The 26037-nt window shown below is 39.2% G+C and overlaps 1 protein-coding gene across 1 annotated transcript; it reads left to right on the top strand.

Moving 5' to 3' along the window:
• Window positions 1-2924: 2924 nt before the first annotated feature.
• LOC135638655 (heterogeneous nuclear ribonucleoprotein 1-like) lies at window positions 2925-15016 on the top strand. Its single transcript, XM_065151903.1, has 2 exons — window positions 2925-3254; window positions 13442-15016. The coding sequence occupies exons 1-2, from the start codon at window positions 3033-3035 to the stop codon at window positions 14588-14590; spliced, it is 1371 nt and encodes a 456-aa protein (XP_065007975.1). The 5' UTR covers window positions 2925-3032; the 3' UTR covers window positions 14591-15016.
• The last annotated feature ends 11021 nt before the right edge of the window (window positions 15017-26037 follow it).

Raw genomic sequence — 26037 nt, forward strand, 5'->3', positions numbered from 1 at the left:
AGTTGTAGTAAATGTCTTAGGAAATATCGTAGTTAGCACAATGATTAAGTTGGAAATGGGAGGTGATCCCATTAACTTAATCTTGGGGCAATTGGGCCCTTGAAAAACCCAAATTGGGCCGAATGGATCAACCCATTCAAATCCTGATTTCTGCCAAGCGGTTGAACCGCCCAAGCCAGGAGGTGGCACTGCCTGGGCTAAGTCTCCGAGCGAGACTGGGCAGTGCAACCGCCCCAACCAGGAGGTGGCACCGCCTGGGCTCAGTCTCCGAGCGAGACTGGGCGGTGCAACCTCCCCTAACAGAGGTGGCACCGCCTGGGCTCGGTTTCCGAGCTCTGGCTGAGCGGTGCAACCGCCTCAGTCAGGAGGTGGCACCGCCTGAGCTCAGTCTTCGAGCTCTGGCAGGAGGTGCAACCGCCCTTGACAGGAGGTGGCACCGCCCAAAGGCTCAGTCTTCGAGCTCTACCAGGCGGTGCAACCGCTCCAGTCAAGAGGTGCAACCGCTAGATCCCGAAATTCTGGGAATTGCCAATTTTGAGCTCCAAATTCAAACTGGGTTGGGGCCTATAAATACCCCACCCATTCAACACTGAAAGGGCACTGAATATACACCGAAATCCTGATCTTGTTCTATGATTTTTAGAGCTCAAAATTATTGTAAATGCCAAAAGTTCTTCTCCCTCTTTTCTTCCAAGTTCTAAGCTTTAAAGAGAGGAGAGAAAATTCTGTAAGGGTTGTCTTTTAAGCCCGTCAAAAGGAGTGAAACTGTAAAAGGGTGGTTGGCCTTCGCCTATTGAAGGAATGCCTCTAGTTGATGTCAGTGACCTCGTCGGTGGAGCAAGCCAAAAGTGGAGTAGGTCAAGATTGACCGAACCACTCTAAATCTCGGTTTGCATTTACTTTGAGCATATTATCTTTACTGCAAACCTTCTCTAAAGCTTACTGCTTTCTGCACATATACGATCGGGTTTTCAAGCTTTGCACTTTTCGAATCGGCGTTTAGACGTAAATCAGTTTTATCATACGATCATCATATTTCAGTTTGTGCTTACGTTTTGATTTCTATCATAACTACAAACTGCCTTTTATATCCTTGCTTTAACTGCATCTCGCTTAATCAAAAGTTAAAGTGATTTACGAATTGGCTTTCTTATCGAAATCACTTTTATTGAACAAACGCAGTATTTATTTTAATCGTAAAAGGTTTTCCGCTGCACTAATTCACCCCCCCCCCCTTCTTAGTGCTCTTGATCCTAACACTGCGGACTTCCGGTAAACTCCTAGACTTGCGACGATCCACTTGGCGAGTTCCGACGAGCTTCTTTGGCAAGCTCATGGACTTCTCGGATTTGTTCCCGCAAAACCTCCGACGACTGTTCGAACTTCCGTTGAACTCTCGAACTCCCAACGTGATCATTGTCTTGATTCCGGCGCAACTCCTGCTACATATCTTACTTTCATCGTAGTTAATCCTGTACACTTATCTCAACATATAGATTAGATAACAAATAACAATTGACTTCATCATCAAAATCCGAGATTCAATAGATACATGTTTTACTATTTAATTAACCTATATTTAGTTTTATTTTTTCAAAAAATAAATGTCCGATTTAACCAATGATTTTGTGAGTCAAGAAATACCGATTATCTTCACAAAAATGTATTAAGTATTTGGATGTCTCAATAAAGACCGGCATCGAGAATTCTAAACCTATGATTAGATCGAGAGAACCGTAGATATATACACCCTTCTCTCTTGTTTTCACTGTGGTTTTGGTATAGAGGAGGTTAAAAGTGTCTGCATTTTGTTTTGCACTTTCTCGAAATGTTATGTTTGTTGGAATCTTAAATTCAAAATTTTAGAATTTTAATTAGCTTTGAGAGTCCAAGTGGATTAGGTTAAAAACATAAACTTATACATAACTTATGTCTATTAAACGCATGAGATAGCAAATCGAAAGATAAATTTAGAAAGAATAGGGGATTAATGATTTGAGAAAAATGTAGAGGTGACAAAAAGATATTTTAGGTCAGTCTCTCTTGTATTTCTTATGTGTCTTTCCCATGAATTATTAAAGTTTTCACATTATTATAGTCCGAGAGAAGGTATGATTTAGATGATACCTAATTCTAGTATTTTGCGACAATCACTAATAAAAAAAGGAATACAACAAATACAAAAGTGATCACGACAACAATAATCGATAAACACAAACTTTAATTGATTGGAAAATCGATTCAGATTTTCAAGAGTTCTTGCATATTTCAGTATTATTAAGATTTAATAAATAGTATTTTTAGATGTAAACAACTTTAAATATTTGGATGATAAGACTTGACAGAATTAGTTGTAAAAAAATTAAAAGTAATGTAAACGATGAAGAGGGATTTAATTCTTAAGAAAATAAGAAAAAAAAGCTATAATTTATGTATCATATATTTATTGATGAAAAATTTTAATGGATCCCAAAATAAAGTCTAAAAGACAAGTATGGTGCACCTTAGACTGGAAGAAAAGTATGATGGATATGATTGTGAATGTAAACAAACAATTATATTATATTATAGTATATTATATTATATTATATTATATTATATTATATTATATTATATTAAACTAATGATGTTGAGTTTGTGCAACAACAATATATATATATATATATATATATATATCTGTGATTGAGTCGGATAAAATAGACGTTCACCCGATCCGAATCCGCTCTAACCCAAACCCGCTGTCCATGATAATCCCAAAAGAAAAGAACAAAAAGAAGAAATTGTCGCACCGCGGTGATCGTGCGCGCTCTCACCGACTCTACGGGCGCATGGAGACCTGACGATGCTGTTGTTGCCTCTATCTGTCGATCCATCTCGACCGTCGGATCGGAAACTAAACTAATATTTTGCTCCGCCATTGAGGCTCCCTTTTCCACCCCTTGCTTCCAAGGTCGGCGGCGTCGCCTGTCTCTCTTCTGTTCCCCCGTCTGCTGCCGCTCCTCCACTATCCCACAAGAGAGAGAGAGAGAGACATGGATTCGGACGAAGGGAAACTGTTCATCGGTGGTATATCGTGGGAGACCACCGAGGAAAAGCTCAAGGATCACTTCGGAGACTACGGGGAGGTCCTCGACGCCATCATCATGAGGGACAAGGCCACCGGTCGGCCTAGGGGCTTCGGCTTCGTCGTCTTCGCCGATCCGTCCGTCCTCGATCGCGTCCTCCAGGACAAGCACTCCATCGATGGCCGCACCGTAAGCGTGCTCCCTTTTCCCTGTTTTCTCTCCATACACCTTTTTCTTTCTCTTGTTTCCTTCAATGTTTACTTGTTTTGGAAGGATTTTGTTGATTCTGGTTTTGTCTTGTTTGTATCCGATGTAAAAAATGTTTCTTGGTGAGAGGGGTTTTATTGGCTTCTTTGTCCATTGCTTAGATTTGTAGATCATTTGATGATTTGTGGTGGTTATATGCTTTCCTTTCTTAGATTTTTATGAGGATGCGCGAAATAGGGTTTTGTTAAATGGTTATTGATCATGCTAGCCATGAAATTCTCTTGTGATATGAGAACTAGGGTTCTGTCTCGTTAATTTATGAACGTTTTTCTTGGTTTTCTTTCCTTTTTTAAATTCAAAGTTGGGCTTTTTTCTCCTTTGTATCTTCAGTATTTTGGACCACGAAATCGTAATGTTTATTGAGTATTTATTTCGTTCTTTTGACAAAAAAAGGTCTTTCTCTTGTTTATATTGTCTTTCTGACATTTTGGGATATCTATAACCTTTTTTGAGTCTGAAAGTTATTGCCTGTTCTGGTATGCCTATTTGTCTAGTGTGGATTACAATTACCTAAATTCTTCTGTCAGAGTGATATGTGAAGTCTGCTATAAACTGATTTTAGGGTTCTTGTTCTTTGTCATGTTACAAAACTAGCTGGTTTTTGTACTTCTGCAGCTTTCATGGTCCAAGTCTTGGCCACGGCATATCTGTTATGGCCTTTATGATGTGTTTGAAGTTGATTTGGTTCTAAAGTTGTTGGATGTTTGTAGAACTTTGGATAGGAATAAAAGCAGCTAATCTCGAATGTTGTGTATTTCTTCTTTATGCTTATGAATCATCTCGTTGCTTTTGATGTGTACTAACTTGTGTGGTATGGAGCTTAGCTGTTTCTCTCTATTCATGCCCCTTATGAATATGATGTGTAGTTGCTTTTCTTTTTGATAGTGCTTTGCACATCAGGCAGTATACTTCTTTGTTTTGGATTTGATGCATATTGATGAGAGTACTGATAGGACTTATTACCTCCCATCAGTGACATTTAACCAAGGGAAGATGATAATTTCCAAGAGAAATTTTAGGGGAGAAAGGTAAGACAAGAGATTAGAGAGGAAAAGAAAAGAGATTCGAGGGAGAAGAGACTATCAAATCCAACTAGCTTTTGTTAGGAAAGGGTCGGCACCAAGGAGGGGGGGGGAGGGTGAATTAGTGTAGTGGTAAAAATTACGTCGGTTCGAAAAACCTTCGTACGATAAAATCTGATTTCTATGAAAACCGTTTCGTAAAGGTAATAACTTTGAAAGTGCAAGGAGTGTAGGCGTAGTAAAAGCATAGTAAGAAGGAGAGGCAGTTTGCTTATAAAAGTAAATTGCAAGAAGTAAAGGCAAACCGGATTTTTGTAATGGTTCGGTTGTCATGACCTACATTCACTTTGCCGATTCCTCTTTCGTCGAGACTACCGGCATCCACTATCGTTCTTCCTTTAATCGGCGAAGATCAACCTCCTTCTTACACCCTTCTTCTCCTTTTACCGGGTTTAGGAGACAACCCTTACAAGAACACACACTCCTCTCTAAACGAAATTCTAAAGTTAGATCTAGAAGAGGGATTTATCAAGTGATTTCTACAACGTTTTCTCACATTAAAACTCTCTGTGCTTGTCTTTGTTAACCAGGGATGAGAGGGATATTTATAGGCTTCAAGTTGATTCAAACTTGGAGCCTAAAAAGGTCTCATCCTAGGTTTCCTGGGTACTGGCGACACCACCATCGTTCCTGGGCGGTACTACCGTTGCAAGATCTGCTACTGGGCGGTACCACTGCCGAACAGTATCATCGGCAGCATTGCTGTCGGCGGTACCATCGCCCAGATTTCCTGGGGTGATGTTCCCCAAGCGATGCCACCGTCGGCCAGGGTTTCAGCACCCTGGTTGGGCTTTAAATTCGGCCCAAACCAACCCACCTTCGGGCCCAGTTGGCCCCTAACAGAGTTGATGGGATTACCTCCCAATCACAACTCTAATTATGTGCTAACTACGATTCCTAAGACATAATCTAAGCAAGATAAGTCCGGTTTCTTCCGGCGATCTTCTGGCCAACTTCCAACGATCTCTCGGCAATTTTCTGGCGGACTCCTGGCAAGCTCCTAGATTTCACGACGATCTTCTTGGTGAGTTCCGACAAGGTTCTTTAGCAAGCACCAGGACTTCTCGGTCAATTCCGACAGAACTTTCGATGAACGACTTTTGACGAACTCTCGAACTTCCAACAAAATCACGCTCTTGACTCTGGGATTTCATTTTGCTTTATACCTTGCTTTCGTAGTTAATCCTGCACACATAAAAATACACTTCGATCTAGACAATTATTACTAAGCATAAATCATGTCGTCCGGCATGTCATTGGTCCATCGATACTTCGTCCGATTTTTCGGCGCATCGTCCTCTTTTGTGGCTTATTGCTCAATCGGCCAGTTGACCTCCGCAACTTTGATATCCTTGGCGCAATATTCGCTCTTCTTAGCCCGATGCCCGAATCCATGACCCGAAGCCTTCTGTCGATACGTCGACTGATCCTTCAGCCCGACATCCAATCTTCTGACATGTTTCTCCGGCCCAACATAATTCTTCCTGCTTTAGTTGTCTCTCCCTAATCGAAGCACCCTGCGTCACTCAAAACCCATATTAAATCATAAACACTATCAATTGGTTTCATCATCAAAATTCGAGATTCAACAATCTCCCCCTTTTTGATGATGACAATCAATTGATGACGGAGTTAACCTTAACTCCCGGAGTTTAACCAAACTCCCCCTATCAATATGCCATATTGATAGAACTCTTGGATTCAAAAATCCAAACAACATGTTATCATAAACTTATGCATAACATCATCATACTTCTCCCCCTTTGTCATCAACAAAAAGGAGAAGTCTACTTATTAAATGTTTAGACATACAAGTTCAAATCATTGCATAAAAAATATAATATCAAGTTTTATCATCATGCAATTTGTAAGCTAGAAAATTTAACAAGTGTTATATTATATTTAGAACATTCAAGCTATCAAGTTATAGATATGCAAGGTAGTAAGATAGCATGTTCTACATCATACAAGCTAATGAATCTTACAACATTTAGAACATGCATAATCACTAAATCATCATAAATTTTAATGATGTGCAACATTACAAATTTTGCAAATTTGTATTTGTGCGTCTTGAGATTTGCAAGATAGCACTTCTTGCTTCTCTTTTAAGATGAGCAAGCTAGCAAGTTTGCTTCTTTTGCAATGTGCAAGTTTCCAAATTTTGTATCTTGAGCTAGCAATTTTTCTCCCCCTTTGTTGTTGTAAAAAAGAAGGGAAGAATACAGTTTTGTATCTCTTTTTCCCTTTACAATAATTTTCAAATCATGACAAAGGATGAATAATCAAAGAATCAAGTTATGAATGTCAAAACAATTTTTCATCATGAATATTTTATCATTGCATGCATCATTTTCATAAGTTGAAGTGTTACATGCATAATATCAAATCATCATTCATAATTACATTAATGTTTTAATCATTATTTCAATATGTTTGTGCATTATTATAGTTTGAATTTATAACATGCATAATTTTAAAATTTTACATATCATCCTTACTCTATGCATGATACTAAAAATAAATCAATCATTATATCATACATGATACTCAAAAGCTAGCAAATTTATATCATTTTAAAGTATCAAAACAATATCACGAGTATTTCATGCATTTATATCATCAATGTTTCAATTATTATTTTAATATGTTTGTGCATCATTATAGTTTTAATTTACAACATGTATAATTTTAAAACTTTACATATCATCCTTACTCCTATGCATGATACTAAAAATAAATTAATCATCATATCATACATGATACTCATAAGCTAGCAAATTTATATCATTCTAAAGCATCAAAACAATATCATGAGTATTTCATGCATTAATATCATTAATGTTTCAATCATTATTTCAATCATAAAAAATGAACGATCAAGTCTAAAATTCAAGAGATCAAGATTATATTCCGGAAAATGTATAAGAAGAATTTATGCATTTGAAATATCTAACAGGTCTAAGTTTCTCATTTAAGCTAGTAATTTTCTTTCTCCCCTTTGTTATTTTAGACAAGAAAGAAATAGAGTGGAAGAATACAAATACATGTTAGATCTTACACATCATGTCATGGAAGATAATAATATCAAATCATGAATATCACAAGACATGATTTATTTAATCAAATCTTTTCTTTTTATAAATAGCAAAAAGAAACATAGGAGATCAAATGATACAATATCTTGATTTATGCATAAGAAATCTCAAGTTATAAATCTCGAAAATTCAAGATAAAGCTCATTCAAATTCAAATCGTCAAATCAAAATCATTTTCAAGAGATTCTAAGAATAAAGATAGGTTCATTAGTCTCTCCTTTTTTAAAAATCGATAAAGTAGAGAAATTTTATAAGGAAAAAGCTTTCTTCTTTTTAGTGATTCAATTCATAAGATTGATTTCATAGATGTATGTCTTTTTCATTTTTGTCAAATAAAAACATGCATCAACGTTTAGGATCGAAAAGTATATTTCGTTATAAAAACCATCAAGACCAAAAAAGTATAATATATTAAACATAAGGCTTCTTTAAACAAGAGATTTGATTTATCATTTTAATTCCAATGATAATATATTTGCCTTTTTATGTGTTTCATTTTAAGTGATTGATTTCATATAAGCATACTCAAGTTTTTCGTATGAAACCCATACATCAACGTTTAAAACGGAAAGATAAAAAATCATCAAGATCAAAAAGTGTAATATATAATACCAAAACATATGATTTCAAATCATTATTTCAAGTCCTCATGCATAAAAATCATCAAACATGATGCAAATATTTATTTTCAAAACATTCATCATGATAAGGCATACAAGCCAAAGAAAACATAAAGCATATTCATCAATCATGGTTTCATTGAGCATAAAACATTTTCAAACAAAATCGAAAATCAATACGAAAATCATCAAGATATACATTATTTCTTCTTGAAAAACATACGTAGGATTATCATTAGATTTAAATCTAACATTTTATTCCTTTAACATAAAACATGTAATTTTCATTATCATTTTTAAAATTACTAGCATGATAAGCATGATCCTATTTTATTTTTGCATTTTTCATTACATCATTAAACATGTAAATTTCAAGAAAAATAATTAAACTAAATTAAAAATAACTCATTAAAAGCATCATGTAATTTCGAAATAAATTAAAGGAGTTTCGTTTGAGTTGTTTACCTCATTGTAAAATGCCGTTAAGGCGTAGTTTGCCACCTCGCCTTTGTTGATTTTCTTCTTGTCTTCGGAGGAGCTCGATTCATCCCAAAGTTCTTTCCTCTTCTTGCGTTCATAGCAAGTAGTTGCGTTTTTTTTGTTCTTTAATTTTTGTTTCATTAACTTTATAAATTTTATTAGTAGTTCAAGTTCACCATCACTTGAGCATATGCTCGAGTGGTCTTCATGTGTTCTAAATGCCAAATCCTTCCTATTCTTTGGAAGGTTGTTCTTGAGTTCATCACGTGCATTGCACATCATTTCATAGGTCATTAGAGACCCGATGAGTTCTTCGATCAAAAAAGTATTCAAATTTTTTGATTCTTGTATAACAGTTATTTTCGAATCCCAAATTTTAGAGAGTGAGCGTAAAACTTTATTCACAAGTTCAAGATTCGAAAAACTTTTACTAAGAGCTTTTAAACAATTGACGACATCCGTAAAACGGGTGTACATGTCAACAATGGTTTCGTTCGGCTTCATTCGAAAAAGTTTAAAATCATGCATTAAAAAGTTGATTTTCGAATTTTTAACTTTGCTAGTGCCTTCATGTGTGATTTCGAGAGTGCGCCATATGTCAAAAGTCGTTTCGCACATAGATCCAGCCATTTCGAGAGTGAGTCATATGCATGAAAAAGTTTAAAATCATGCATTAAAAAGTTTAAAATCAACCAAGAAGTAGCTAATAAAACCCTTTAAGATTATAATAAACCCCACCTAGCCGTCTCTATCCTATAAAGAAGAGTGGCTAGGGTTTATATTTGGGTCTTTGGGCTTCTTAGTCGTCGCCCCCTTTTACTGGGTTGGTTAGTTAGGGTTAAGGGCATAAGGGGTAACTCATTTAGGAAGCAGCCCCTAGGGCTAGGGTTTGGAGCCCTATATAAGCAAGTAGCTTCCATCTCTTTAGGAATAAGATCTATCTACAATTGAAGCCATTTGGCAAACTTCTAGGAGGGACCCGATTAAACTCAGTTTTATCTAAGGTGCAAAACAAGGTATTCATAGCCTTTGCATTTAGAGAAAAAGTCTTCTTTTTCAAATCATTCCAATGGTTCATTGGAAGAGAAGACATTTGAAAACCAAATTCGACTATGTGTCATAAATCAAGATTCAATGAAAGCAAGAAAACTCTCATTCGAGTTTTTCAATAAGTGTAGTCCATCCCATTGAAAAAGGGAGGACGAATGAGAGAGTGACCCTCTTGGAAGTCGAAAATAGTTATTTCTCTTTGAGTGTTACCAAATGAGAAAACAAGGCTCTGATACCAACTGTTAGGAAAGGGTCGGCACTAAGAGGGGGGGTGAATTAGTGCAGCGGTAAAAATTATGTCGGTTCGAAAAACCTTCGTACGATAAAATTTGATTTATACGAAAACCGTTTCGTAAAGGTAATAACTTTGAAAGTGCATGGAGTGTAGGCGTAGTAAAAGCATAGTAAGAAGGAGAGGCAGTTTGCTTATAAAAGTAAATGGCAAGAAGTAAAGGCAAATTGGATTTTTATAGTGGTTTGATCGTCATGACCTACATCTACTTCGTCGATTCCTCTTCCGTCGAGGCTATCGGCATCCACTATCGATCTTCCTTTAATCGGCGAAGATCAACCTCCTTCTTACACCCCTCTTCTCCTTTTATCGGGTTTAGGAGACAACCCTTACAAGCACATACACTCCTCTCTAAACAGAATTCTAAAGTTAGATTTAGATGAGAGATTTCTCAAGTGATTTCTACAGCGTTTTCTCACTTTAAAACTCTTAGTGCTTGTCTTTGTTAACCAAGGATGAGAGGGGTATTTATAGGCTTCAAGTTGATTCAAACTTGAAGCCTAAAAAGGTCTCATCCCAGGTTTCCTGGGTACTGGCGGTACCATCGCTGTTCCTGGGCGGTACTACCGCCGCAAGATCTGCTACTGGGCGGTACCACCGCCTAGATTTCCTGGGGTGATGTTCCCCAGGTGGTGCCATCGTCGGCCAAGGTTTCAGCACCCTGGTTGGGCCTTGAATCCGGCCCAAACCAGCCAACCTTCGGGCCCAGTTGGCCCCTAACAGAGCTGATGGGATTATCTCCCAATCACAACTTTAATTATGTGCTAACTACGATTTCTAAGACATAATCTAAGCAAGATAAGTTCGGTTTCTTCCGGCGAGCTTCTGGCGAATTTTCGATGATCTCTCGGCAATGTTCCGACAAACTCTCGGCAAGCTCTTGGACTTCACGACGATCTTCTTGGCGAGTTCCGACGAGCTTCTTTAGCAAGCTCCAGGACTTCTCGGTCAATTCCGGTAGAACTTCCGACGAACGTCCGGACTTTCGACGAACTCTCGAACTCCCAACGAAATCGTATTCTTGACTTCGGGACTTCATTTTGCTTTATGTCTTGCTATCATAGTTAATCCTGCACACATAAAAATACACTTCGATCTAGACAATTATTACTAAGCATGAATCATGTCGTCCGGCGTATCATTGGTCCATCGACGCTTCGTCCGATTCTTCGGCGCATCGTCCTCTCTTGCGGCCTATTGCCCAATCGACCAGTTGACCTCTGCAACTCCGATATCTTTGGCGCAATATCCGCTCTTCTTGGCCCGATGCCCGAATCCATAGCCCAAAGTCTTCTGTCGATACGTCGACCGATTCTTCGGCCCGACGTCCAATCTTCTGACATGTTTCTTCGGCCCAACATGATTCTTCCTGCTTTAGTTCTCTCCCTAATCGAAGCATATTGCGTCACTCAAAACGCAGATTAAATCATATACACTATCAATTGATTTCATTATCAAAATTCGAGATTTAACAGCTTTTACCTGCTTATATATCTGTATATATAATATTTCTATTAGATGACTTTAGAACCCCTAAAATCACATGTATTAATAGGAAAATATTAAGACTAATCTAACCCTACTCATCTTGACTTATATACATTCTAGATTGGACTTTGAAAGCCTCTGTTACTACTAAAAATAATGATGAAATTACATTAACATCCATATGTAGGAACTGGCACAGTTGACCAAATAATCCCTTACCAAGTGAGGTTTATGGATGTTGCCTGAATGATATCCTAGGGTTGCACAACACCTCAGCATGGTTGACCAGTGCAAGCATTTTGTGGGCTCCATTAGATTCCATGGATGCTGACATGGATGATATCTTTTGAGCTTTAATTGAGCTCATCAGCAGTCTAGTTCAGGATGAAGATGAAATTAAGTCATGCTCATTATGCTTAAAGCCTTGTTGGATAAATTTATCCCTCTAGGACCTCCAAAATCATATGATCAATGGTGGGTTGAGGGTGAAATAGGTCCATAGAGCTCTAGGTTGATATGACCTGGATTGAGTAGAGAATGCATCATAACAAAAATTTTGGTTTAGATGAGCTAGGTATGTTTATATCCATCTATTACTTTTATGATTACATCATTGCTTGTATCAATTAGTCTATGGTGGTTAAGAATCTCGATCGATTGATTAGCCTTGGAATGTATTGAGCATGGGCTAAGCTATTCTTTGATGCTTACTGTCTATCAATTATCATTTATCACACACATTTGCCATTTTGATGAGTATCTTCAAGCACGAACACGGTGGTTTAGATGGCATACCATGTCCGACACGTGTCCAACACAGATTCGTCACTAACACGATCGGTCATATGTCTAGCAGTGTCTTTTTTTTTTTTAATTCGATTATATATGATGCTTGCATGTCAGACTCGAGATTTCTCAGCAATCACATGCGGAGGCATTGTGAAACCTTTGAAATCCTTCTTCCTCATTGGTTTTCCTTCTTCACCAACAAAGCCTCTGCCCTGCCCCACCTGTGAAAGAGGCAGGCTCTACCCTCGCTCCAAGCGCCTCTTAGACCACTACTACCCATCAACCACCTCTGCTCCAACTCTTGAGTGGCTTCTCAACAAAGCAAACCCTTCTTCCTCGGCGAAGTGAAGCCTCTACCCCGCCTTGAGCACCCCTAGTCCACCATCGGGGTCTAGCGAAGCTTGTGCCCGAGTGAAGGCTATGCCCCACATGTGCCCCATCAGCATCTTCACTGATGTCCGATCAGCATCCTATGCCACCTGCCCCTTAGCGCCCCACCTATGTCACTAGCGAAGCCTTTGTCGTCGTGTAGTTGGGCCCTTTGCCCCGAGTACCCCACCTATGATCCGACGGCCATCATGCGCTATCGGGCTTCGCCTCAAGCATTCCTTTGTCATCGTGCACAGCTTCTTCATCAGCTGTGCTGTGTCGCAAGGTTTGTTTAGATTTTTTTACTACTAAAAACACTTATTTTTATTATTAACATTATTATTAACCCATTTTATTTATTTTATTTTTTAATGTAAGGTTTTTTTATTGCTTATATTAAATTGTTATAATAATTTTAGTAAACTATAAAATATAACTATTTGAGTAATATATATTGTATTATATAAAACTCATGTTAATCGAATATATATATAATATATATTCGATTAACATGAGTTTTATATAATACAATATATATTACTCAAATAGTTATAGTTTATATATATATATATATATATATATATATATATACACATACACACACGTGTCCTCATCGTGTTCGTGTCGTATCGTGCCGGTGTCCCATGTTCATGTTTGTGCTTCTTAGGTATCTTGAATCCTTGTGTCTTACCTATGATGCTCCACATACATACTCAGTTGATACATATTATTGCTTTTCATGATGATTTATCTTCTAATATTAGAAAAAAATTGTTACAGAATCATTATTTATGAATTGCATTTATTATGGGTTTCCTCTACATCTTAATTTGATCTCCAGGTGGAAGCTAAAAGGGCCCTTTCAAGAGAAGAGCAGCAAACATCTGCTAGATCAGGAAACCCTGTTGTTGGGAGGTCAGTTGGAACAACTGCTGGTGCAAACATAAGGACCAAGAAGATATTCGTTGGAGGGTTGCCTCCGACTCTAACTGAGGATGGATTTCGTGAGTACTTTGAGTCCTATGGTCCTGTGACCGATGCAGTTGTGATGTATGATCAAAACACACATCGTCCTCGTGGCTTTGGGTTCATCTCTTTTGATTCAGAGGATACTGTTGATAAAGTTCTTCAGAAGTCCTTTCATGATCTGGATGGCAAGCTTGTGGAAGTCAAACGTGCCCTTCCTAAAGATGCAAATCCAAACACTGGCAGTGGTCGGTCAATGGGAAGTGGGCCCTATCAACCCTATGGTGGTTCAAGTGGTAACACTAGTTCTTATGATGGTACGCCGGATGCTAATAGGTATGCACAACCTCAAGCAGCAGGTGGTGGGTATCCAACTTACGGTTCCTCTGGCTATGGCACTCCTGGTTATGGGTATGGAGCAGCTAACAATGGGGTTGGTTACGCGGGTTATGGTGTTGGGGGCTATGGAAATGCTACTGTTGGGTATAGTGGACCTGCTGGGGCCTATCCAAATCCGAATGTTCCAGCTGCTGGCTATGTAGGTGGCAACCCAGGCGCTCAGAGGAACCTTTGGAGTAATCAAGCTCCAACTGGTTATGGTTCTGCAGGCTATGGGGGAGGCACAACTTATGGTCCCGCCTCTTCATGGAATGCTTCAGCATCAAGTGTTGGATCTGGTGCAGCACCAACTGGTCAAGGTGGAACACCTGGATACGTGAGTCAGGGTTATGGTTATGGTACATATGGAGGGTCAGAAGGGCCTTATGGTAATCAAGGTGGCTATGGGTCTTCTGGTGGACGCCCAGTTTCTAATCCTTCAGGCAATTCAGGTGATCAAGGAGTAGGTTCTGCTTACATGGCTGGTGGTTATGGGGATGCTAATGCAGGCGCAGGTTATCCAAATTCTTGGAGGTCTGACCCTTCACCCTATGGAGTTACTCAGGCAAATGGGCCCCCTGGCGGCCCAGTAAGTTATGGAGGTGGTTATGGAGGTTCTCAGGGCAGGCAAGCCCAGCAGCAGTAACTGCAGAAGGATTTCAGTTCCAACTAGGGGTATTCAAGAACGAGGAATGCCTTCTTTCTTTTGCAGCTAATGCCCCTCTCTTATGTTTCATGGGCCATTGTGTCCAGCTTTTGGCAAAGGGAAGAAAAAGATCTATCCCGGGTTGGACTGCTTGGTCTCAGTAGTTAAACTGCAATTCTCTTCCTAGTATAAAATAAGTAGTAGTTCTGAGGAGTAGTGGGTACCTCATATTATTGTTCTAGAAGCTTCCAGTTCTCAAGTTTGGTGTGATTTGATGTGTTATTCCGCAGCTATATTTCTAGAACTTTTATACCCTAGCTTTGCCTCTAGTTACAAGCTAGAGTAGCTTATAGGCCTTTATTATGTTGTGTTTGGATAATGTAGTTAACTATAATATCTGTGATATTGGCTTTAGTATTCTATTTAGCACTTGGTAGTACTGGGAATGTTGTATGTTTTGTTAGTTATACTGCTTAGCACTAGCTATGTTCTTTTATGGTGAGTATAGATTTAAAGATGTGTTATGTTTCTTGCTTCCAGATATCTGACGGTTGTTGTAGGGATGTATTCCCATCGAAGTTACATCAGTAGCTTTGATGTAAGATAAGAGTAGGGATATAAAGACTAGTGGAGGCATCTTGGATGGAATTAACTGTTGTTTGAGTAGGGAATATGCCAATGGTAGCAGTAGGTCAGATATTTGTCAATGGCATAATCGTTTGTTCCCTTCGTTCCCTTTGTACAGGCGGCGCTGAGTATTGCCTCTGACTTCACCAAAATGAAGCCTCTTAGAGATGAGGTGCAAAAGCATCGAGGAAGTGTGGTCACAAAGTTGTGGTGTTCGCTTGAAGCGAGCATGCCTTGAAACGTTGATGGTTGGATGTTGCGTTTGTCATTCAGATTCACTAATGCTTGGTTTCATCGGCGCTATTGATCATGTCGAGGTTATTGGGCTCACTTGAGATGGTTGGTGTTATGTTTAAGATTACATATGTCCATTTCTTGGATGAGTTGGATGCATTTTCCCTGTTTACCCTGAGGTTCTGTTATGTATGTAGTTGCTGTACCTGGAGTTGTGAGAAAGCAAGTAAACTACACTTGAAAATCTTGATATGCTACTGTTGCTTTCTTACTAGTTTTGTTTAGTTTTGTTTTCTGGTTCTATTATGATCTGATGCAAATATTAAGCATGATAATAGGTTATTCTCATATGCTTTTTTTATTAAGAAGTTGAAGTTATGTTATTCGGACATGTGGTTCAACAATGTATTGTATTGTAGGATATTTAAGCGGGACAGTATGAAAAGCATGTCAAGTATTATTAATGGTTTCTTAAATGGCTACTTCCTGACTTGGCTGGAACTGTGATAGGTCTGGGATTGCATGTGGTTAGTTTATCTTCTTTAGATATTGTGAGGTTAATCAACTGTTGTCTATTCTGACATGTTAGTAGAACATCAAAACCTCATGAATCCTGCTTTAGCAAAAACTGGTCTGCAGATCAGCACCATTGTCATTTGTTTACTAATGATGTTACATCAAGTCATGTAACTTTATACTGCTGTCATAACTTGATGCAACACAGTTTTTATTTACCTCGTGAGACTATTATGTTGTTGCCTGCAAAACTCTCCTAGGAAGCCAGAAAGATGGTTTCCTTTTATGTTACATGCTGCCCTATTGTCTCATTGTGTAATTGATTAGCATTGTTCAATGCAAGTTTTTCATGTGGTCAAAAGGGTCTCAGTCTAGTTATTTATTTATTATTATTTTTTTAATTCATCCAATGGCTTGTACCACCTTTTCTCATTGGAAGGGTTGTATGTTTTAAGCTCTTATGGAGGCGAAACCCACTGGTTCTCAAAGATAGGGTTGAACTGACATAAATAGTTAAGGGTTTTTGCAAGTGGCTTATTATTGTCAGTGTAATTATGTGTGTTGCCTTTGAATGGGTCCATCTGATTACATGAACTGTGAAACAGGGCTATCGGACCGAATATAATTAATCCACTTTATCATCATGATGCAAATTTTAGTGACCGACAATTCTCTTTGAACTTCGGATCCATGATTAGGGAGGGAGGTTAAAGGGTGTCACAGCAATCCTGTTTGGGCGTATTGGCTGATGGGATAAGCCATTGGTGGATAAAGAGAACGTGAAGTACAAAAATTAGGAAATAAAAAAAATTAAGAAAAGATTCATGCAAAAAGAGTCATACCAAATCTTTAGATTCATGCAAAAAGAAAAAATTATTATTACAACAAAAGTCAATCACATTTGTTAAAAGATATATATTAAATATTTTTTTGAAAATAAATATAACTTTTATGATAGATATGATTATTTTGCATATAAATGTTTATTTAAAAGATATGATTTGTATAAATTAGTTTGGGTTTCTAAAGGAAATCATAAATGATCTTATGTTAAAAAACAAGATAGGTAGATCTTGTAGAAATATTTACGATCGAAAGCTAAGAGCAAAAATGATATCTTAATATGAATACTCAAGGTTTATGATCGAAGATCCAACACACATCTTAAAGGTTACTAATCGAAACAAAATGATTTTGATTAAAAATATTTTATATTTAATGAAATCATACTTGTTAAATTAATAATTTAATTATACATAATAACTTGAAGTCTTGATGATTTTTATGATGAATCTTGTTTTTCAGTTTTAAATATGATGCATTGTTTTGATATTAAAAAAAACTTAGGCATGCTTATATAAAATCAGTCACATGAATTGAAACAACTAAAAAGAAATGAACTTTGAAAAATTTTCTATCTCTATCTTATCAAATTTTTAATAAAAGATTAATAAATCTATTTATGTTGAATGAATGTTGAATCTTTAAAAGTGATTTTGATGATTTGAATTTGAATGAGTTTTATCTATATCAAATTCTTGATTTCTCAAAATTTGATACTTGATTTTTTTTAATCAAGATCCTTGTTCTCCTATGTTTCTTTTTGTTAAAGAGAATATTTATGAATCATGATTTTTCTCTTGATTTCTTAAAATTGATGACTTAAGAATTTCTTTAAAAATTGCCTAATATTTGATCTCCAAAGATTTCTTTTTGCTATTCACAAAAGAAAGACTTATCAAAATGAATCATGACTTATCCTTCATGATCTTTGATATTGATATCTTTTATATCATGATTTTCATATTTACAATTCTTTTATATTAGTTGTATACCTTATGTTTGAAAATTGATGTAAAGGAAAAATATTTATAATATTATATTATTCCCATCGTTTTAACAATAACAGAGCGAGAGAAAGAATGTTAGCTCGCACATTTCAAAGAAAGATAAAACTTTCTAACTTCCATATATCAAAAGAGAAGAAAAAATACTATCTTACCTATCTTTAGATTTGCACATCTAAAAAAAAAAGTAAAAGTATTATCTTGCCCATCCAAGCAAAGAATTGCTAGACTTACACATCTTCTAAAATGATAGTAAAACTTACTATTTACACATATCAATCTAAAGTGAAGATTGCATGTTCTAAAATGATGCAAAACTTATGATTTACTATTTTACTTTCTTTTTCAAAAACTTGCTAGTAAAAGCAAACATGCTATCTTGCCCATCTCAAGAAGCAAAACTTGTAAACTTATATCAAAAGAGAAGCAAGAATTGCTATCTTGCAATCTCAAGAGAAATAAAATTTTGCTAAGTTCATATCTCATAAACTCGCTAGCTTGCATATTCAAAATTTGCTATCTTATTAGATTATATATTTCAAAAACTTGCTAGTTGCACATCTCCTTTTTATTGATGATAAAAGGGAAGAAGTTATGATGATGATCATACATGGTGTACTTTGAACATGTCATGAAATACTCATGATTTTAAGATGCATGCAATGATGTGATTAATTGGTTCTTTCAATATTCATAATGCATGCAATGATGAAATAGTCATTATTTTCTGAATTCAAAGTTTATATCAATATGACATATTGATAGGGAGAGTTTAGTTTAAACTCCATCATCAATTGATTGTCATCATAAAAAAGGGGGAGATTGTTGAATCTCGGATTTTGATGATGACATCAATTGATGAGTTTGTGATATAATCTGCGTTTTGAGTGACACAGGACTAGCTTTGATCAAGAAGAGGCAAATTGATTGAAGTAGGAGGAATCAGACGTTGGGCCTGCTAGTCATAACTGCCTAGCAAGCTAATCACGTGAGTGATGACACATGTGACTTAACATACAATCTTTTTGCTTATTATATTTTGGCATTTATCACTTTATATTGACTATTGTATATATGCATGTATATATTGTGATGTTCTTGGATATGTGCAATGAAAATCAAATTTTGATGAGATCATGATAATGAGACCGATTCGCCTTTATTTAGGATATTAGATCGATTCGCATGTATATATTGTTACAATAGAGGCAACAAAGGAGGAAATTTGGATGAAAAGTTCATCACAGATCTAGGAGTTGTGCCAAGCAGTGAGGAGTCGATTCCCTTATATTGCAACAACTAAGGGGCGATTACTCAAATAAGGGAATTCAGGTCTCATCAAAAGTGTTATGAGGAGGTTCCAACTTATTAGAGAGATCATGGCCTAAGAAAAAGTAGCAGAGAAAAGAGTTCCATCCGAAGATAACATTGTAGATCCATTGACAAAGTCGTTGTCTCATATTATCTTTGAGCATCATACGAGTCTGATGAGGATCAAACATATAGGTGATTGGCTTTAGGTTAAGTGGGAGATTACTAGTCATAGGTGTCCAGCAAGCCAATCACGTGAGTGATGACACGTGTAACTTCACACACAATCTTTTTGCTTATTATAATTTGGTATTTATCACTTTATATTGAATATTACGTGTGTGTGTGCGCGCGCGCACACACACACACACACACATATATATATATATATATATATATATATATATATATATATATATATATATATATATATATATATATATATATATATATATATATATATATATATATATATATATATATATATATATATATATATATATATATATATATATATATATATATATATATTGTGATGTCCTTGGATTTGTGCAATGAAAATTGAATCATGATGAGATCACAATAATGAGACCGATTCGCCTTTAAACACAGATTCTAAATAATCCCGGTCATAGGTTACTCGAGAGAGACATCGAGATAACCAAACATACTAGTGTGCTATAAACCCATCCATATGGTGGATGCAGCTAGTCTCATAGCTGCTTATGTGGGGACACTATGGATATAGTAGAGGTGCTCATTGGAGAATGAGTTCAATGATTGATCCGTTTACGGAATGCTGGATGGTTGATGATACCTTATTGTCAGACAATGATTCCGTAGTCCTAATGGTATATTTGGTCATTAGATTTGAGACACCAAGGATGTCCTATATGAGTGCTCCATTTTTTAATACTGGATTTATAGGTTTGGATGTCCCAGATCTAGTACAGCCGGTCATCGGGAGTGGTAGTCAACCTTACGAGGGCTATTGAGTATCGATAAAGGATCATCCACTCTCGGTGTCATGAGAGAAATATCCCATGTATTCTTGCTCAGATAATTTCTGGTCAGGGTCATTCGAATTGAGAGAGAAAAAGTTCTTCGGGAAAATCCGATTAGAGCAAGACTCGAGAAGAAACCGTATGTGTTTGACAATACCATGCCTAGTATACAGTCTTTAGGATATTAGATAGATGAGGGACTATAGGTACATGGTAACTAAGGACAAACAGATCCAATGGATTGGATTCCCTTATATTGTCTCGGGACTACGGCGTAATGGCCTAGTACGTCCGCAGTCGATGACTCACAGCCAACTCGATATTGAGCTTAGAGAGTCACACACATATGGTAGGCGTTGCGATGAGTAGAGGTTTGGATATGATATATCCACCGGACCCCCTATCTTATTGGATATCCAATAAGCCCTTGAATTATTGGATCCTATGAACGAGATCCAATAAAAACTCGTGAGAGATTATTGGATAGAGATCTATTAATCTAAGAGGTTTGGGTAGTTGGATGAAGATCCAATACCCAATAAGAGATGATCCATTAGGGTTAAGTTGATAGGGGACCTCTATAAATTTGGGAATAGAGGATTTTATTTTCTGTTCTTCCGTTGTGCATGTAATCTTGCCCCCATAGATTTCCCGATAGATTGGTTTTTGAACTGCGTGTGTTGTATTTTGGAGAAGATTTTAGTGTCAAAATTATTGACGGAAAAGGAGAAGAAAGGCAGCAAGCCGCCTGCGCGTAGCAACAGTTTGCTACACGTAGTTGGAGCCGCAAGCGGTGGTACCCACGAGCGCTGCCTGTGAGCACAGCGTCCGCAGCGATGCTCGCCCGCGAGTGGGCGGCCCGTAGAGGCGGGCACCACCTGCAGCGCCGACCGCAAGTGCAGCTCCTGTGGGCAGCTCGGCGCCCGCAAGAAGGGGGCGCCGCCCTCGGGGGCAGCGACACCCTCAAGGGTGCCCGCCCGCGGGGGCGTCGCCCACAAGTGCAGCGCCTACGGGCATTGCACCCGTGGGCATAGTGCTCGCGGGGTGCAGCGTCGCCCACGGGGGTGCCCACCCGCAGGGGCGGCGCCGCCCGCAGGCAGGGGCAGCGTGCTAGTCATAGGTGCCCAGCAAGCCAATCACGTGAGTGATGGCACGTGTGACTTGAGACAGAATCTTTTTGCTTATTATATTTTGGCGTATATCACTTTATAACTATTGCATAAATGCATATATATATATATATTGTGATGTCCTTGGATTTGTGCAATGGGAATCGGATCGTGATGAGATCACGATAATGAGATCGATTCACCTTTAAATACATATCCTAAATAATCCCGCTCATAGGTTACTCGAGAGGGACATCGTGATAACCGGATAGACTAGTGTGATGTATACCCGTCCATATGATGGATGCAGCTGGTCTCATAGCTGCTCATGTAGGGACACTAGGGATACAGTACAGGTGCTCATTAGAGAATGAGTTCACTGATTGATCCGCTTACGGAATGCTGGATGGTTGATGATGCCTTATTGTCAGACAGCGATTCCGTAGTCCTAGTGGTGTATCCGGTCCTTAGACTTGAGACACCAAGGATGTCCTGTATGAGTGATCCACTCTTTGATACCAGACTTATAGGTTTGGTTGTCCCAGATCTAGTACAGCTGGTCATTGGGAGTGGTAGTCGACCTTACGAGGGCTATTGAGTGTTGATAGAGGATCATCCACTCTTGGCGTCATGAGAGGAATATCCCATGTGTTCTTGCTCAGACAAATCCCTGGCCAGGGTCATTCGGGTTGAGAGAGAAAGAGTTCTCCGAGAGAATCCGATTAGAGCGAGACTTGAGTAGAAACCGTATGGGTCTGACAGCACCATGCTCGATATACGGTCTCTGGGATATTAGATGGATGAGGGACTATAGGTACATGGTAACTGAGGACAAACAGGTCCAATGGATTGGATTCCCCTGTATCGTCTGGGGACTACGGCGTAGTGGCCTAGTACGTCCGTAGTCGATGAGTCGAGTGAATTATTACAGAGATAATAATTCACTGAGTTAGAAGGAGTTCTAACAGGTATGACTCACGGCCAGCTCGATATTGGGCCTAGAGGGTCACACACATATGGTAGGCATTGCGATGAGTAGAGGTTCGGATATGAGATATCTGACGGAGCCCTTGTCTTATTGGATGCAGATCCAATACCCACTAGGGAAGGACCCATTAGGGTTTGACACGGGATCTCTATAAATAGGAGAGATTCACAGCCTCATAGGCTAGAGTTTTTGCTTGCCCTTCCTATTCTCCTCTCCCTCTCCACCTCAGAGTAGGCCTGGAGTTTTGAGGAGCGTCGTCGCAACCCTGCTGTGTGGATCACCGCTAGAGAGGAGGACGCTTGACCTCCTTCACCCTCTCCTAAGGATCTGCAAGGAAACAGGGATATACGATCTCCCTAGGTAACACAATCTCTATACGTAGTTGTGTTTTGCGGATTTTTTGCGCACCAATCTTCGCATGACGACGAACATCTTTTTGGGAATCGGGGAATTTTGTTTTCTTGATCTTCCGCTGCGCATATGATGTCGCCCCCCATGATTTCCCAACAGTGGTATCAGAGCCAGGTTGTTCGTGTGAATGATTGGTTTTGAATTGGGTGTGTTGTGTTTAGGAAGAATTTTGACGTCAAAATTGTTGACGCAAAAGCGAGAAAGGGCAGCAATAGTTGCTGCCCTCGATCTACGTGCGTGAAACGCAGCCGAAGGCGGGCAGCACAAGGGCTGCGTCTGCAGTAGTCGGCCGACGGCCTGCTTGCAGCAGCCTTGCTGCCGGTAGGGCTTGCAGCCCACGGGCAGAGGCGCCGCAGGGCAGCGGCGCCTGTCGCCGCTGCTCCCGCGGCGTCTGCCGCCGCAGGGCAGCGACGCCTGCCGCCGCTGCTCCCGTGGGCGAAACCCCCCCCCCCCCACCCCCACAGGGGCGGCCACCCGGCGGGACAGCACCGCCTACGGAGGTAGCGGCGCCCGCGGGGGAGCCCACCTGCAGCGACAGCGCCGCCAACGGGCGTGCTGCCTGCAGGCGAGGGCAGTGCCCTCGCCCCGCCGCACAGGCCGCCGCCAGCAGGGTGGCGGCGGTGCTGGCGGCGGCAGCGGCAGCAGCAAAGGGAGTAGGGCATTAGGGTTTTCTGGTCAAAAGACAGTTTTGCCCCTCGGAATTTGAGAAATTCCAATTTCTGACTTTTGTCTAAATTACGAAAATACCCCTATAAATTCATAAATTCCCTACATGTCCCTGATTTCAAAAAATATTAATTAATTAAAAGGTTTAGTTGATTATTATTTTTATTATTATCTAGTAGTCCTACATAATGATGATTATTTATACATGTGATGTATGATGTGTGGACGGATGATCATGGACCGTGTGATGTGTGTACTTGTGATTATTATTATTGAGGTCTGCGAGCCTCCATTATATTTCTCATTTATTGTCGGGCCTGCGTGCCTATAATTAAGTTGTAATCACATGAGGAGGCGCAGCGGGAGCGTGGATGCGATAGCGGGACCCACGAGACGGACGATCGTGATGTATGGAGATGCATCAAGATGTCGACGGAATCGACGAGGACGAGATGGACGATCACAGGGCATGGAGATGCACCGTTGCACACATAGATCTTGATGTGAGTGATTAGGCCTACTGGCTCGGGCCTAATCATATTAGGTTGTGGTCTATGATCATCTGGTGTGATTGCTTATACACGTACTAGATAAGTATATATATTTGCATGCGATGTAGATATATATTAAATATGTATATGTGTGACATGTCATATTAGGAGACCAAATTATAGAAACATCTCTCGATAATATTAAGTCGGTAAACGTGAGGCAATTAGATTGACCCACGTGGCCTTCCATCGTTATGAGTAGGAACCGATTCCCGGTGTAGGTTGAGTTGGTCGAGTCCCTCGAGACTCACCTATATCGCGATTCGCTATCTTGCTTACGACATAGAGATGTCACCGGTGACCTGAGGGCATGGTATGTTTGGTCGAGTCCCTCGAGGGTATATCATCAAATCAGACTCATCTTATAACGAAGGTGTTGACTTAACCGAGCATCATGGTTGGTCGAGTCCCTCGAGGCCATGGTGATTCGGAGGCCGAACAGGACGGGAATCACAAGGAGTTGTGATCGGCAAGAGTTGCCTACCTTTTAGGCTTAGTGTGATTGGTCGAGTCCCTCGAGGTTACACTAAGACGCTGATTGGATCCTAATCCCCACTAGAAGTCTGCCGAAGGAGACTTCCGTTTCACGTGCTGAGGGTGTCGCGTGACTCGTTAGTAAAATAGTGGGAGCATATTAAGATAGAAGTCCATATCTTGATAGTTTATTTCTTGCAAAATCTGCATGTTATTCATTTCTGCTACATCTTTATTTTCAGAAAATGTTGCTTTCAAATCCCTTACGTGGCATACTTGATGTCAACCGCCTCACTGGTCCAAATTATACGGATTGGCTCCGTAACTTAGAGAATTGTTCTCACAACGGAGAAAATCGTGTACGTCCTTGATACAGTGATGCCTACGCCCGAAGAAGGGGCAAGCGAGGATGAGATCGCTCGCTACGTGAAGTACATTGATGACTCCACTCTTGCTCAGTGCTATATGTTGGGCTCTATGACTCCAGAGTTACAGAGACAACATGAAAAGATGGATGCCAGATCCATTCTCCTACATGTCCGCAAATTGTTTGAGGAACAGGGAAGGACTCAACGATATGAGATATCCAAGAGCCTTTTTCCGCGCTAGGATGACTGAGGGGACACCGGTTCAGAACCATGTCCTAAAAATGATTGAGTGGATAGAGAAACTCATAGGTCTAGGAATGGTCCTAGAGGATAACTTGTGTGTGGACATTGTGCTTCAGTCCCTACCAGATTCCTTTTCACAGTTCATAATGAATTTTAATATGAACAAGCTTGAGGTGACTCTCCCAGAGCTCCTCAATATGTTGAGGGAGGCAGAGAGTACTATTAAGAAAGAGAAGCCAGTTCTCTACACTGGTGAGACCAGAAAGAAAAGGAAAGCAGAAAGGTCCCTTAAGAAGGGAAAGGGCAAGGGCAAACAAGGTAAAGAAAAGGTTGCTAAGAAAAACCCAGCAAAGGACAAAGGCCAGTGCTTCCACTGTGGTAAAGATGGGAACTGGAAGAAGAACTGCAAAGAGTACCTTGCAGAAAGGGCGAAACAAGAAACTTGGTGAAGCTTCAAGTACATTCATGATCAATCTCCAATTGTTAGATTTTTGTGATAGTGCATTGGTATTGGATACCAATATTTCTTATCACATCTATAATTTATTGTAAATTCTAGCAAAGCTAAGGGGAGATTGACGAGAGGAATATTACATAAAGGTTTGTTTATGCAAGACACTACTCCACATATCATGAATGTAAGTGTCTAAGAGGAAACGAGATGAGGTGAATAGTGCATACCTATGACATTGTAGGCTAGGTCACATCCATGAAAGAAGGATTCAAAAGTTGCTAAATGATAGATATCTAGATCCATTCGACTACGTGTCATATGCAACTTGTGAACCTTGCATTCGTGGAAAATTGACCAACTCTCCATTTAGTGGAACTGGAGAGAGAGCCACTGAGTTGTTGGAACTCATACATAGTGATGTATGTGGACCCATGTCAACTCATGCCATTGGAGGTTACTCCTACTTCATTACATTTACTAATGATTTCTCAATGTATGGATATGTGTACTTAATGAAGTACAAGTCCGAGGCCTTTGAGAAATTCAGAGAGTATAAGAATGAGGTGGAGAACTAGACTGGAAAGAGTATCAAAACTCTTCGATCAGATCGAGGAGGTAAGTACTTAAGTACAGAGTTTACTCAG

This window comes from Musa acuminata, chromosome BXJ3-5 (assembly GCF_036884655.1).
Source record: "Musa acuminata AAA Group cultivar baxijiao chromosome BXJ3-5, Cavendish_Baxijiao_AAA, whole genome shotgun sequence".
NCBI lineage: Eukaryota > Viridiplantae > Streptophyta > Magnoliopsida > Zingiberales > Musaceae > Musa > Musa acuminata.